The sequence below is a fragment of the Crocuta crocuta genome, unplaced genomic scaffold (assembly GCF_008692635.1).
Source record: "Crocuta crocuta isolate KB4526 unplaced genomic scaffold, BGI_CrCroc_1.0 scaffold30, whole genome shotgun sequence".
Lineage (NCBI taxonomy): Eukaryota > Metazoa > Chordata > Mammalia > Carnivora > Hyaenidae > Crocuta > Crocuta crocuta.
The window spans coordinates 9,202,786-9,218,066 of NW_027528345.1; the positions used below are offsets into that span (position 1 = coordinate 9,202,786).

The 15,281-nt window shown below is 39.5% G+C and overlaps 1 protein-coding gene across 1 annotated transcript; it reads right to left on the reverse strand.

Moving 5' to 3' along the window:
* Positions 1 to 2,405: 2,405 nt before the first annotated feature.
* Positions 2,406 to 4,356, reverse strand: LALBA (lactalbumin alpha). Its single transcript, XM_077753574.1, has 4 exons — positions 4,224 to 4,356; positions 3,769 to 3,927; positions 3,230 to 3,305; positions 2,406 to 2,714 (listed from the first exon to the last, which is right to left on the reverse strand). Exons 1-4 carry the CDS (start codon positions 4,354 to 4,356, stop codon positions 2,657 to 2,659), a joined length of 426 nt encoding a protein of 141 aa, XP_077609700.1. The 3' UTR covers positions 2,406 to 2,656.
* Positions 4,357 to 15,281: the final 10,925 nt, after the last annotated feature.

Here is a 15,281-nt window from a genome sequence, read left to right on the forward strand (position 1 = left end):
CAGCCTCTGCTGCATTTCTGCTCTGTCCACTTGGCGAAGCAGGTCCCTTATATTTCCAGACTATTTGCCTTCCTGAAAAGTAACTAAAGCAGGGTAATAAGTAAGAAGTAGCTACGTGAGCTCAGTAGGAGGAATGGCCATCTGACCCTGTCCTCCCACACCCACCCATACAAAGGGGTCACTCCTAAAACCTGTAGAGTTGGGTAAATCCTTTGGTCCCATAGGGGAATACTCCTGGGAGATACATCACATTGTGTTTAAATTCACACTAAAATCACATCATGAATACCAGGCTATTTCCTGAGAGTCTCTTTTCATAGTATAGGAGAGGGATGACCTCTCCACCCCTTCCATGACACTATCAGTCCCTAAACAGGCCATAGGGACTTCAGTTGGAAACTGATTGTCTCTGAAACAAGAGAAGTATGATCTCACTGCCAAAAGCCCCTTTTGGTATAGGGGTGGGAGGAGTGCAATCAGGTATATTAGGCATCTAAGGAAGACAGGAAGTAGAAGATAATTCAGCTAATTCAGAAATGTGGTAATTTATTTTTTTTCTTCAAGTTTATATTTAAGTTCCAGTTAGCTAATATACAGTGTTATATTAATTTTGGGTGTAGAATTTAGTAATTCATCACTTACATACAGCACCAGTGCTCATCAGAACAAGTACACATGTTTGTCTTTCTCTGACTGACCTATTTCAGTAAGCATAATACACTCTAGCTCCATCCAAGTCGTTGCAAATGGCAATATTTTATTATTTTTGATGGCTGAGTAATATTCGTGTGTGTGTACCACATCTCCTTTATCCATTCATTAGTCAGTGGACATTTGGGCTCTTTCCAAAATTTGGCTATTGTTGATAATGCTACTATAAATATCAGGGTGCATGTATCCCTTTGAATTAGTACTTTTGTATCCTTTGGTAAATACTTAGTAGTGCAATTGCTGGGTTGTAGAGTAGTTCTACTTTAATTTTTTAGGAACCTCAATGCTGTTTTCCAGAGTGGCTGCACTAGTTTCCCCATTACCACCAACGTTTTAAGAGGGTTGCCCTTTCTCTGCATCGTCACCAACACCAGTTGTTTCCTATGTTATTTATTTTGGCCATTCTGACAGGTGTGAGGTGATAGCTCATAATAGCTTTGATTCATATTTCCCTAATTATGAGTGAGGTTGAGCATATTTTAATGACCTTGGTAGCCATCTGTACATAAATGTGGTACTTTAGACTGGAGTTTTGGAATGCTGGATTGTCAAAGCAGGAAGGGATATCAAAAACAAAAAAATACCTAAACCAAAACCCTCCTTTTAAGATGAGGAAATTGAAGCAGAGGGGACAGAGATGACATGCCCAGGTTTGCACCATCAATGAGTAGCAGAAACAGACCTTAGGACTCAATATCCTGATTCTTCTCCTTTCACATTTCTTATATTATTAGGATAAATCCTCCTTAAAAATAAGCAAAGCAGAGGCACCTGTCTGGCTCAGTCAGTAGAGCATGTGACCCTTGATTGTGGGGTTTTGAGTTCAAGCCCTATATTCGGTATAGAGATTACTTAAAAATAAAACTAAAAAAAAAGTAAGGGAATCAACGAGAAGTAATGGAATGCAGGGCTCAAACCAAAGGGCCCCAATGTCCAGATTCTTCAATTGCTGAGCTTACTATAAGGGTCTTCTGTTCCTCTCACAGAATTTTGTGAAGGATATTTCCTTATTTCGAGGGTAAGGGATATAAAAAAAAAAAAGAAAAGAAAAGAAAAAAGAAAAAACAAAATAAAACCCACCTGGACCAAAACCCTCCTTTTAAGAGATGACATGCCCAGGTTTCCTAAAGTGTGAGACTTTAGGACTGAACTCTCCCTCAATCCATTCAGGTCACCCTTTTCAGATCCTTGATGTCCTTCTCCCATCCCACATCTCTGTCAGTCAAAACCCAACCCATATTTCAAAACCAGCTTAAATGCCACTCCTTTCATGAATCCTTCCTTGATCTCTTTTTCCACAGCACACCCCCCAATATAAAGTATCTTTTCTCTTATGAATGTTTGGAGCACATTTCTAAACTCTCTCATGATGTTATGACATTATCCCTTGTATTATAATTATTTATTAATGTTTATCTTATCTTTCCTACTAGTCCTTGAGGGAAGAGACCTTTTTGCCAATTTTTTACTCCCTCTATAGTTTCTTGAAATGTTAGATGATCAATAAGTTTGTTGAATTGAGTTGGAACAGAAAGTAACCTCCATCTTTCTATTATAATTTCAGCCTATTTCCTTTCCAGTAGAGATGGATGGTGGCTATGACTTATGGCTTCAGTATCCACCCACTCATGCTATTTCCTCCTCCTCCCTCTAGGAAGAAAATACAGCCAGCCATTCAAAATCAGGCCCTTTATTCAAGACAGAGATGGAATCCATTGTGTGGTCAAAGTGCCATCAGGGGTCACTAACAAAGGGTCAAAAGTCCAGTGTACCAGTCACACATCCCTGGAGAATCATTCTCAAGTGTCCAATGGTGTTACTACAGGGTTCAGGGCTCAGAGACAAATCAGCTTCAAGGGGGTAGAAAGAAGCAAACTGAGGTAGCCTTAGGGGAGAGGCATTCCAGGAACGTACAGAGGGCAGAAACAGCAAAGACAGCAGGCACTCACAACTCACAGTGCCACTGTTCCAGCTTCTCAGAGCAGAGTGGTTTATGGGCCAACCTGATAATGGAAAAAGAGACAGGACAAGTTGGATGACTGGATCTTAGCTCAAACTTCCATCTAGCTTAATCCCCAAGACAGTCAAGGTGGAAGAGTTTGGATGAAAATTACAGAAGGACATTCCTAGCCAGATGGCAAGGGACACTTGTGAAGTAGGATCCACTTTTAAAACTCCAAAAAAAAAAATTATAGGGCTGGAAAAGTCATGCAGTGGTATCAAGGGCTCGCTTCAGTGTCTAGGACTAAAACAAGCAGAATTAGATGTCCATGTCCAGGTGAAGGGAGCCATAGGTCTCAGCCTTCTCTTCCCTATGCTTATTAGGAATATTGTTAAACAGGAGTGGTGTGAGGAAGGCTTGAAAAATTGGAAACCTGAATCTTCTTGATGAGTTTTGTTTTGAAAACGACATTCTAAATTAAATGCCAGCAGATAGAAAGGGAGGGCAGTAGTGCTGGACTAAAGGAGTGAAAAAAAGGAGGGCAAGGGAAAAGTATAAAATAGAATGGGGATTTACCAGTAGTCAATTCCTTCCTTATCCAGGATCTTCTTGGCACAAATCATGTCATCAGTAAGGTCATCATCCAGGAACTCTGGCAAGAGTTACAAGGAGAGGAATGAGAGAGCTAAGTATTACCCAGAAAGATAATGTGTTTCCCTCTTCCCTGGATCTATTAGGTCTAGCCCTTCTCTGAACTGGAGACTTATGCCTGTTGCCTTTATGAGAAAGGCAATACAATAATGCTCCCCATTCCAGATAAAGATTCCCTCACTTCTCTTGGACGTCTTCAGAGAACTGTCAACTTCATCAACTGACTTACTCTGAAAATGCAGGCTATTGGACTTCAAGAATCCCAGACATCTCAGATCATCTACCTGTGAACTCCAGGGACTGTCTGGGGATTTAGTGAACATGAAAATTCTGTCAAGTCAAGCCCCATAGTTGAAATGGAGTATAAGGCAGTGAAGCCAGGAGTGTCCTTGACACCAAAAATGAGATTATCCCAGAGGTAGGCTCCAGGAAAACAGAGGAACAAGATAAAAGCGGCTACTCACTGTCACAGGAGATGTCACAGATGTTCCTTGACTGAGGGATCTGGTTGTCCCTGCACCAAAATTTATTATTGATCTGGAAGAGTCCATATTCTGTGCTGCCGTTGTTATTGACTATGGTTTGTGTATCATAACCACTAGTATGAAATATGGTACAGATCCCTGAGAGAAAGACGAGAAGGCGGTATCACAGAGGTGACTAAAAATTATGCATTTATAGCATAAATGAGAATCTATATTACCAGACATAGAAAGGCTCTCTAGCCAATCTCCAAATATTGCAAACCACAAAGTATACTGATGAGATGAAAAGAAGAGTTCCAAAAAAAATATAATAAAAAGATTAAGCAGATAAGATAAAATGATTATTCGATAATTGGATAAAAGTGGAGAGGAAAAGGTGGGTAAAAGAGAGACACAGATGAAGAATGGATGTAGCAAGGCAGCAGAGAACTTACATTCAGGCAAAGCAATGCCTCCATAGCCATCCATGTCTTTCAGCACCTGGGACAGCTCACATTTTGTAAATTGCTTCCCCTGGATGGCAGGGAACATGATGCCAACCAGGAGCAGAGAGACAAAGGACATCATTTTGGCTGCCCCCAAGAACCTGAAATGGGGGCACCAGACAGCTTCACCTCCTTTTATTTGTGGAGAAAGCCTCAGGGGCACTGGCACCAAGCCCTACATCCAGGAAGAGGATGAAGAGAGACTGGTCATGCCAAAACAGAAACATTGAGCCTGCCAGCTTCCTTTTGTACTTTTACCCCACTTTTCCTTCTCCTCCCCTAATCTCTAGTCCATACCAGTTATTGTTTTCTGCCCAGGAAGAGTTCCAAGCAAGATTCTGTTCCCATTTGGCTTTGTTATGTACCTTTGTTTCTTTAGATTTGGTTCTAGGAAGCAGATGTCCCTAGCCTACTTTAGGAACAAAGGAGGCCTCAGGGGTAATACAAGTGAGGCAATCAGAAAATAAACTAAGGGTCCTGGCCAAAACACCCTCCCCTCTAGAGACATACAGAATATGGAAAAGGAGTGTCTGTCATTACATGCCATAATACCAGGATCGGAGTTGGCACTTGTCCAGTCAACCAAGATATGGAAAAAAGGAAGAGTCCCTTGACATGGTGGTTCATAGCTGGGGGCTCTGGAGTAGGGATATACCATAGCAACATAGACTATAAGAATCTGATATAACTTGGATCCAGAGACTTCTTATTTTAGGAAAACAGTATAACAGTATCTAGCTCTCCTACAAGCTATTATCCAGGCTCTCCACCCCCAACCACCACTACATAAATAGCCAGATACTATATTGGTGTTAATTATGACATTATGTAAATCCAAAACAAATAACTTGTAGAAGATTTGTGCATGGGTATAGAAACTTGTAGACAGCCTCAGAGTTGGCCAAGATGGTTAAAAAGAGAGTAACCCAAGCCAGTGTAAAGAGGACTTTGAGCACCTTAAGATTAGACTAAGATATATCTAGAGCTTATAAAACAAGATTCTGGATCTGATCTTTTTAAGAACAGTGACCCTGAACAACTAAAGTTGAGAGTACTACTTCTGAATAATTTCTCCAACTTGCTGGCATCAAGCTTCATGTCACGTGCCAATAGCTATCAGCCTCCTTTCATGCCAGAGCTCATCCTCTTTATTCTGATCTCTAAACCTGGTTTCTTATATTGCAGTGGGTATCTGTCCCAACCAAACTATTAAAGACTTCCAAACTGAAGGTATTCCAAATTGTTATATCCCACAACTCCCTAGATTGAGAGCAAACTCCCCTCAGTTTTCTCTATATCATGGATAACCAGTATATGAAGCTGCATGAGTGAAATGAGTGTAGAGGATCTTGGTGCCAAGAGAGATGACCAGAAAGTCCTGATAGCAAAGAAATACATGTTCAGAAACACAATGGAAGGGCTGCTACTGCATTTCTCCTCCATTCTATCCAGAGGCATTGGAGGGGTGTGTGAAGGACAGGAAGGAGTAGGAATTCTGTCACACTAAGTAAGTATGGTTGAGAATATGGCTGGGAGTAGAGGATGACCTTGAACCGGCTGAGAAAGGGACAGATAAGGAAAGCTAGGCCAGCTTGCCTATAATTTGGTTGTATCTCTGCCCTTCCCTGAAGCAATAAAAAGCAGTATCCAGGTCTGTGCAGCTAAGCGCAAAAAATAAATGTGCCTCGGGCAAGAGGAACTATTATTTCCCTAGAAATGTTTGTAAAATAGCATATCTGAGGGTCATCTGAAAAAGAAGATGGAAGACGTGTAATGGGAACAATTACCAACATTCAGAGAAAAAGATGCAGATTCTTGGAGATAGACCAAACAACAATGACCACAGCACTGAAAGAGGAAGTAAGACATGGGACAGCTACCTTTCCAGACAGGTAAGATGCTCTGTGTGCAGGCTGAGATCTGAATCAAGGCAGTGAAGAGGCATTTGCAACACATGGATTTTTCAGCTAGGAAGCTATATTTATTCTCTAAGCTGGTGCCATAAAAATCAGGCTTCTCAAACCAGTCCCATTTGAAGGACTTTTAGAGATTAAGGAAACAGAAGCACCTGCTTCAAAACACATTTGGCAGTTCCCATCCAAAACTATAGTTTGTAGATGCATGGTAATTTATAGAGAGAGGCCAGGACTACTGTTTGGAGGAATGCCCTAGATCTACAATAACACTGATCACTACTTCTTCTAGTTAGTATACTCACCTTGTTATACTTCTCCCATAATCCAGGTAAATTACTACTAGGTAGACAATGAAGCTAAATCTTGGACTCTGACACATAAATTTCAGACAAATTGTTCATTGAATTAGAGAATTGTTTAAAGCAAATAAAATTTGGGGGCACCTGGGTGGCTCACTCTGTTAAGCGTCTGACTTCATCTCAGATCATGATCTCATAGTTCATGAGTTGAGCCCTGTGTGGGGCTCTGTGCTGACAGCTCAGAGCCTGGAGTCTACTTCGGATTCTGTGTCTCCCTCTCTCTCTCTGCCCCTCTCCCATTCGTGCTCTGTCTTTCTCTCTCTCTCAAAAATAAATAAACATTTTTTTAAAAGCAGATAAAATTTGGAGAGTGATTTCATTGATGCTTTTCTTTTGGGGGTTGCTTGTGCAAGAGTCCTTGCACAGTCACTTAGCACTATGGATTCACATCCTGTATTTGCACCAAAGGCATGCTTGCAATTTACATAGGATTATTTTGAATTGTTGTATTGGTATTATATTTCTTTTTTTTTTTTTAATGTTTTATTTATTTTTGAGACAGAGCATAAATAGAGACGGGGCAGAGAGGGAGGGGAACACAGAATCTGAAGCAGGCTCCAGGCTCTGAGCTGTCAGCACAGAGCCCGACCTGGGGCTCGAACCCACAAAGTGTGAGATCATGACCTGAGCTGAAGTCAAACGCTCAACCAACTGAGCCATCCAGACACCCCTGTATTACTATTTCTATAATTGCTCTTGCGCATAAAAGAATGAATGGTTCGTTTTTGGGAATTGAGAATAGTATCAACAAAAAATGTAAATATACAAATGTAAATCACAACTCACAAATTATTTTAATATATACTAACTAAAATGAATTTTACCTTTTTGATCAATATTAGCTAAAACAAATTCATATCCATGCAATTACCAAGGATGTAATGGAATTTTTATGCAAATCTTACCTGTTTTTTCATTTAAAATGTCTATTTTTAAACAAATCAAAGAGCACCTGACTGACTCAGTCAGAAGAATATGTGACTCTTGATCTAGGGGTCATGAGTTGGAGCCCCACACTGTGTGTAGAAACTACTTAAATAAATAAACTTTAAAAAATAAAAATAAAAAATAAGCAAGCACATACTTATATAATTTTACATCAACACCTCTGATAAAATCTTACATCCTGTTTTTTGTTAATGTGGTACTTTTTTCCTTTCCTTTTTGGATTGGTTTCTTTCTCCTTCTCTTCACTTCTTTCCTGCCATACATTGTCCCATTGACTCATATGAACAATTTACCATCTACCCATCCAAATTTTTATAAGTTATATTTATAAACACACATACTGTTTTGCTATTCATTTGAAAATTTTTAATCCATCTGAAATTCTATCTAGGCTCCTTCTTCTGTTCAACTTGTCATCTTTGTCTATTTTAACACAAATACCTAGTAGACTTAATTGATTTGATGATTTGATATCTGGTATGACAATTCTTCCTTGTTATTTTTTCTTAAGAAAACTAATCAAACTTTTTATTTTCAAGAAAAAAATTTTAACTTACATAAAAGTTGTAAAAATATTATAATAACTCACATATACCCTTCCTGTAGATTCACCACTATCAACACTTTGCCACATTTGCATGTTCTCTCTTACATTCTTTTCTCCTCTGGCTTTATTGAGCTATAATTAACATTTAAGCTTAAGGTGCACAATGTGGTGATTTGATCCACATATATGCTGTGAAGTGTGAAGTGACTGCCGCAATAAGGTTAGTTCACATCTTCATCCCCTCACATGATGACCATTTGTGTGTATGTATGTGTATAGTGAGAACATTTAAGATTTACTTTCATAGCAGCCTTCCAGTATATAATACAGTATTGTTAACTACAGTCACCATGCTGTACTTTAGATTCCCCAGAACTTATTCATCTTATGGACTTATTCATCTTATAACTGGAAGTCTGTACCCTTTGACCAACATTTCCCACTGCCCCAACCCCTCAGTCCCTGGTAATCACCATTCTACTCTTTTGTTTCTGAGTTTGATGTTTTGAGGTTCCACATAGGAATGAGATTATACAGTACTTGTCTTTTTTTGACTTATTTCATTTAGTATAATGCCACTCAAGATCCATCCATGTTGTTGCAAATGGCAGTATTTCTTTCCCTTTTAAGGCGGAATAATATTCCATTGTGTACTTGTGTGTGTGAGGGTATATAATATTCTCTAGTCCTTTTTAGATCATCTATTGTTTTTTAATCTTTTTTATTTATTTCTGAGAGAGAGAGAGAGAGAGAGAGAGAAAGACTGTGTGAGCAGGGGAGGGTCAAAGAGAAGGGGAGATACAGAATCTGAAGCAGGCTTCAGGCTCTGAGCTAGCTGTCAGCACAGAGTCTGATGCCTGGCTCGAACCCACGAACCATGAAATCATGACCTCAGCCAAAGTCGGATGTCCAACCAACTGAGCCACCCAGGCGACCCTTTTTCTTTTCTTTTCTTTTTTTAAGATAATCCATTGTTGGTGTATTATATACCTAATAATTTTTAGAAAATAACTTTTTATGATGTTAAATCTTTAATCTCGGAATATATGTATTTTTCTTTCATTCAGATTTTATTTTACATATTTCACTAAGATTTTATAGTTCTTTTTAAGTTCTTTATACATATTCAGTGTCTTTTTAATTAAACTTATTCCTAAATATGTGACACTTTTTGTTAATGTGAATGAGATATTTCCCCCTTTCTATTTCCAGGTATTTATAAATAGTACAAAGAACAAGTACTTTTTTGTAAATATATCTTCTACAAAGCCAACTCACCAAAATACATTATAAATTCTAGTACTGTTTCACTAATTTAGGGGGGTGTTCTAAGTGTATAATCATACCTCCAAAAGTGATAAGCTCTCTTTTAGTTCTTTGGCTTTTAGCAAAAGGAGACTATGAGGGAAGCTGTCTGTCTCTGTCATGGCTCATGGCATAAAAAAATTAGCAATTACAATAATACTAATGTTCTCCCCTGAGAATATAAAGCCATTGGTGTGTTCCCACTCAGGTCTGAAGTTCAGGTTTACATATCCACAACCAGGCAAGGATGATTCCTTCCACCCTTTACAGGACAAAAGCACTCATTCCCCCAGCTGCTAGGGGGATTATTTGCAGACAGCATTTGGCTGAAACCCTCTCAGAGAATTATTCTCAGAGGAAGAGAGCCCCTTTGCCTCAGCAGGGTACAACACTGCATGGCCACCTCAACCCCACAACTTCCCATGAGATTGGCTAAGCACCTTGTTGTGACAGCAACACAGTTCAGATTCTCCCTCTGACCAATTCTATTTACTTCACGTTCCTACCTACCCCTCCTCCCAAACACACAGGTGTTGATTCCAAAAGCACTTTCCAATAAACTTCTTACACACCAATCTCCCTCTCACAATCTGTTTCCTAGGGAACATGATGTATAACAAAGATAATAATAACAGTTGGTGGGGCTAGACATTCCTAACCAAAATTATTGAAAATAATGTTAAGTCAGGGGGTGCCTGGGTGGCTCAGTCGGTTAAGTGTCGACTTTGCTCAGGTCATGATCTTGCAGTTCATGAGTTCGAGCCCAGTGTCAGGCTCTGTGCCGACAGCTCAGAGCCTGGAGCCTGCGTCAGATTCCGTGTCTCCCTCTCTCTCTGCCCCTTCCCTGCTCATGCTCTGTCTCTCTCTGTCTCAAAAATAAATAAACACTAAAAAAAATTTTTTTTAAATAATGTAAGTCAGGCAATATTCAGAGTAAAAGTTACCTAAGGTCTTATATAAGATAATAGTTAATATATTAATTTAACTTTATTAAAAGTTTATTGGTAAAATTTTCAAATCAACTTCTAAAAGAACAGAAATATGTGAATTTCCAAACCCACACAAGAATAACATAGAGTGAACTCCCCTATGACCCAGCAATAGCACTGCTAGGAATTTACCCAAGGGATATAGAAATGCTGATGCATAGGAGCACATGTACCCCAGTGTTCACAGCAGCACTCTCCACAATAGCCAAAACATGGAAAGAGCCTAAGTGTCCATCAACAGATGAATGGATCAAGAAGATGTGGTTTATCTATACGATGGAATACTACATGGCAATGAGAAAGAATGAAATCTGGCCTTGTGTAGCAACGTGGATGGACCTTGAGGGTGTTATGCTGAGTGAAATAAGTCAGGCAGAGAAGGACAAATATCATATGTTTGCACGTATAGGAAGATTAGGAGGAACTTAACGGAGGAACAAGGGGGAGAAGAAGGGCGGAAATGGTGGGGGAAAGGGAGAGAGGCAAACCATGAGAGACCCTTGAATGCTGACAAAAACTGAGGACTGATGGATGTGGGGGGGAGGGGGATGGGCATGGAGGAGGGCACTTGTGGGGATGAGCACTGGGTGTTCTATGGAAACCAACTTGACAATAAACTATTTGTAAAAAAAAAAAAAAAAGAATAACATAGAGTAAGAAAATAACATACAAGCAAAAAATAGAACTAAAATACCATAATAGAGTTAAACTAAAAAACAGTAACAAAGATTTATGGAAAATTCCCCAAATATTTTGAAAGTAAAAGAACACACTTGTAAATTATCAACTGACCAAAGCAGAAATCGTAAGGGAAATTAAATACTTTGAACTGAATAAATATTAAAATGTAACATATTAAAATCTGTGGGATGTAGCTAAAGCAGTGCTTAGAAGGAAACTTATAGCATTTAATATTTATATTAGGAAGGAAGAAAAGTATCAAACCAGTAATCCAAGTTTCCTTTGATTACATTAGCCCTTTAAAAAGAATATTGGAAATGCCCATCCAGTCTTACATGGCAGTGTTATGAGGAATGAAAACTAAGCACTAACATGTAATTTCCTCATCCACGTGAGCCTTTACTTGTTGCCCATGGAAAGGGGGCAGAGTCCAAATAATAGAAGTAGCCTGGAAATTCCTGGCCACAGCCATCAGAGAAATCAATCAAGACCTTTCAAGATGAAAAGCACATGCGCCTGAGGAATAACTTTCAGAAACACAACTCTAACGGAATGCAAGATGAAACTCCCACTTTGCAACTGTATTCAAGAAGACACTAACCCTTGAGGGTGGAAGGGGTGTACAGGTGAATGCTTTTATTACAAAGAACCAAACTGTGACGAATGTTATGTCAGAATTAGAATGATAGGCCAGTCTGAAAACAAGAGCAACCTCTTATTGTATGTGACAATCACTGGGAAATCTGTACCAGGATTTCAAATTGGGTGAGAAGTAGATGGGTAAGAAGGAGAGATCAAAATCCAAGAAAGATTTCAAAAGATAAGCGCCACATAATAACAGGTTAGTATTCAGGCAGATGGAAACAGGACAAGACATATAAAGGTCAGGAATCCTGTGGCATTCACCTTTCAACATGGCTGGATCAAAGAGCACCTATGGAAACGGTTTCTATCTTTAAAGGAGCTCTTGGATGGGGCACCTGGGTGTCTCAGTTGGTTAAGTGGACGACTTCAGCTCAGGTCATGATCTTGCAGCTGTGAGTTTGAGCCCCGCATGGGGCTCTGTGCTGACAGCTCAGAGCCTGGAACCTGCTTCAGATTCTGTGTCTCCCTGTCTTTCTGCCCCTCCCCAACTCATGCTCTATTTCTTCTCTGTCTCACAAGTAAATAAACATTAAAAAAAAAATTTACATAAAATAAAATAAAGGAGGTCTTATCACTTCTGAGCTGACAACTATGGGAGCTCTGACAATCCAGCCTTTCCTCTGCTCAGGATGACTTTACCATATATTTTCTTTGTTGATGGAAAATTTACATACAATTAAATGTGCCTATTTTAGACATATAGTTTGACCAGTTTTGATAAATATATATACTCATGTAACACCACAGTCAAGATTTAGAACATTTCCATCACTCCAAAAAGTTCCCTCATATCCCTGAGCAGTCAACGCCTGCTCCCCGATACAAGGTAAGCTTTGATCTGTAACTACAAATGAGTTTTGCCTGTTCTAGAAATTCATGTTAATGGAATCCTGTTTTATGCCTGACTTCCTTCCCTTAGTATAGTATTTTATATTCATCAATGCTACTGTATGTAAACATGGTTCATTTCTTTTTATTACTTATTAGTTTTCCATTGTATGAATATACTACAATATATTTATTTGTCCGTCTCCTGGTGGACATTTGAATTATTACTCAAGATCTGTTTGTGTCTGCAGTAGACAGTGTTGCTGATGGTATAGAAAGTTGTGGTACTGGAGTTCCACCTAGTGTCTGTTTGTGGTACTGCAGACTCAGGTGCCTGACCAAGCCATATTTTCAACAGCCCCCACCCACCCTGACACCCTACTGCTATCAGTACTTAGATTCAGGCAAGACAGAAACCAGCCCCTTAGCAGCACCNATTCAACTCCTTTCCCTCCCAAGGAATAATTCAGGAATTGAGGATTTCCTCCCAATCAGACCATGCCATGCCATGCCTTGCTGAGAAGGGCTCTGGTGAGTGAATGCCAAGAATTTTCCTGCTGGAGCTTCAGTGTGTTTGGCTGAGATCCAGGAATCACTCTCTATTATCTATTCTCCCTCTCTTTCAGAGAGAGAGAGAGAGAGAATGGCCTTCACAACTCAAGCCAAAAATATATTTATTTCCTATCTACCCATGTTTGGGATATGTTGGTCTCAAAAGATTAGACATTAACAGTTTGTACCCACATTCAAGAATACACTTGAATGACACAAGCTTTGAAATTTCACAAAACGACAAATGGCTGATTGCTACAAACATCCACCATTCTTCCTTGAATATAAGAAAAGAGCAGTAGAAGATAACATTTCTTCATAACCATTTGGAAAGCAGGGTGGTGCCATTGTACCCAGACTCGAGGCAGCTCTGTCTCCAGCTAGAATGGAAGCTGCAGGCTAGTCTCATGGAGTCACAGGAGACTCAATGAACCTGGAAGTAGGGTCTCCCGTTCCATTGGGTCTGCCATGTTTTAATGAAGCAAAGCACTCGACTTTTCTTGTTTATGTTTTTTCAGATTTGTCATTTTGTTGAGTGGTGAAGAGTATAGCCATTTAGTAGCTGAAAGAGAAGAGAAGACCAGAACTCCCAAAATCTAACAGGAAGATTCTCATCCAGGAATCTGGTTTTCTCACAAAGGCAATTTGTTCATATACTGTTGTTAAATCCTTGTCTCCATGGGGGAAGGAGGGTCTGGGTTTCCTATTCTGCGATATTGCTGGTACCCTTTATTGCCTCATTTTTCTCTGCCTAGTGGTCACATTTCCCTGCTTCTTTGGAATTATGCTAATTGTTTTACTGGATGCTGGACATTATGGATGTTCTGTTGTTGAATGTCTCAATTTGCTGTCTTTCTTTAAAGAGTTTTGACTTGGTATTGGTTAAGATACTTGAGGTTCAAAAACAAACAAAAAGCAGAAACAGATTCATAAACACAGAGAACAAACTGGTGGCTGCCAGAGTGGTGGACGGAAATGTACAAAATGGGTAAAGGGGATGGAGAGATCAGGCTTCCAGTTATGGGATGAATTCTAAACCCTTTGCCATCTTTTAAATTTTAAATTTTAAATTCTAGTTCACATCGCCCTCACTCCATGAACTTCCCTACTTTCTCCGTTCTCAATACATTATGTGCTCTTTTGCAGCAGGGATCACATTCCATATTGCACCACAGTTACATGCAGAAAGAAGGATCTTATTCTTGACCATCCAACAATGCCTGCCACATTGTGGAGGTCAAAATATATATTTGTTGAAGCTAAAACATGGAAAGAGCCTAAGTGTCCATCAACAGATGAATGGATTAAGAAGATGTGGTTTATCTATACGATGGAATACTACATGGCAATGAGAAAGAATGATATCTGGCCTTGTGTAGCAACATGGATGGACCTTGAGGGTGTTATGCTGAGCGAAATAAGTCAGGCAGAGAAGGACAAATATCATATGTTTGCATGTATAGGAGGATTAGGAGGAGGAACTTAATGGAGGACCATGGGGAAGAAGGGGGGAAATGGTGGGGGAAAGGGAGAGAGGCAAACCATGAGAGACTCTTGAATGCTGACAAAAAACTGAGGACTGATGGGTGTGGGGGGGAGGGGGAAGATGAGCATGGAGGGGGGCACTTGTGGGGATGAGCACTGGGTGTTATATGGAAACCAACTTGACAATAAACTATTTGTAAAATAACAAAAACAAAAAAATTTATATATATATATATTAGTTGAGTAAATGAGATACCCCAAAATATATTGTCTTCTTATCAGTGGAAATATATAAGAAAAAGAGAAATGACCCTCCTACCTAGTGAAATATTAGAATATGGTCTAGGATCCCTCCCAACTGAAAGCTTCAATGAAAAAAATGGTTAGGTAAAATTGTGCCACATCTGTATAATGAACATTACATAACTATTTTTTATGTTTATTTTTGAGAGGGAGAGAGGGAGGAAGGGGAAGAGAGAGAGAGAGGGAGGCAGAGGATCTGAAGTGAGCTCTGCACTGACAGCAGAGAATCTGATGTGGGGCTCAAACTCACAAACCACGAGATCATGACCTGAGCTGAAATCCAACACTTAACCGACTGGGTCACCCAGGTACCCCTTACATGACTATTTTTCATGGAGGGATATAGTCAATGCTTACCATATATTAGGTGAAATATTGGGATTAAAGTTACATATATGATAATAACTATAACTATGTAAAACATGCATAGAAGGACTAGAAGGAAATAT

Excerpts from the sequence above, each read along its gene's own strand:
- LALBA (XM_077753574.1), bottom strand. The coding sequence starts at position 4,356 with ATGATGTCCTTTGTCTCTCTGCTCCTGGTTGGCATCATGTTCCCTGCC. Across the intron at positions 3,928-4,223 it reads AGGCATTGCTTTGCCTGAAT|GGATCTGTACCATATTTCAT; the intron begins GTAAGTTCTCTG and ends TCTTTCTCTCAG. Across the intron at positions 3,306-3,768 it reads CTGTGACATCTCCTGTGACA|AGTTCCTGGATGATGACCTT; the intron begins GTGAGTAGCCGC and ends AACTCTTGCCAG.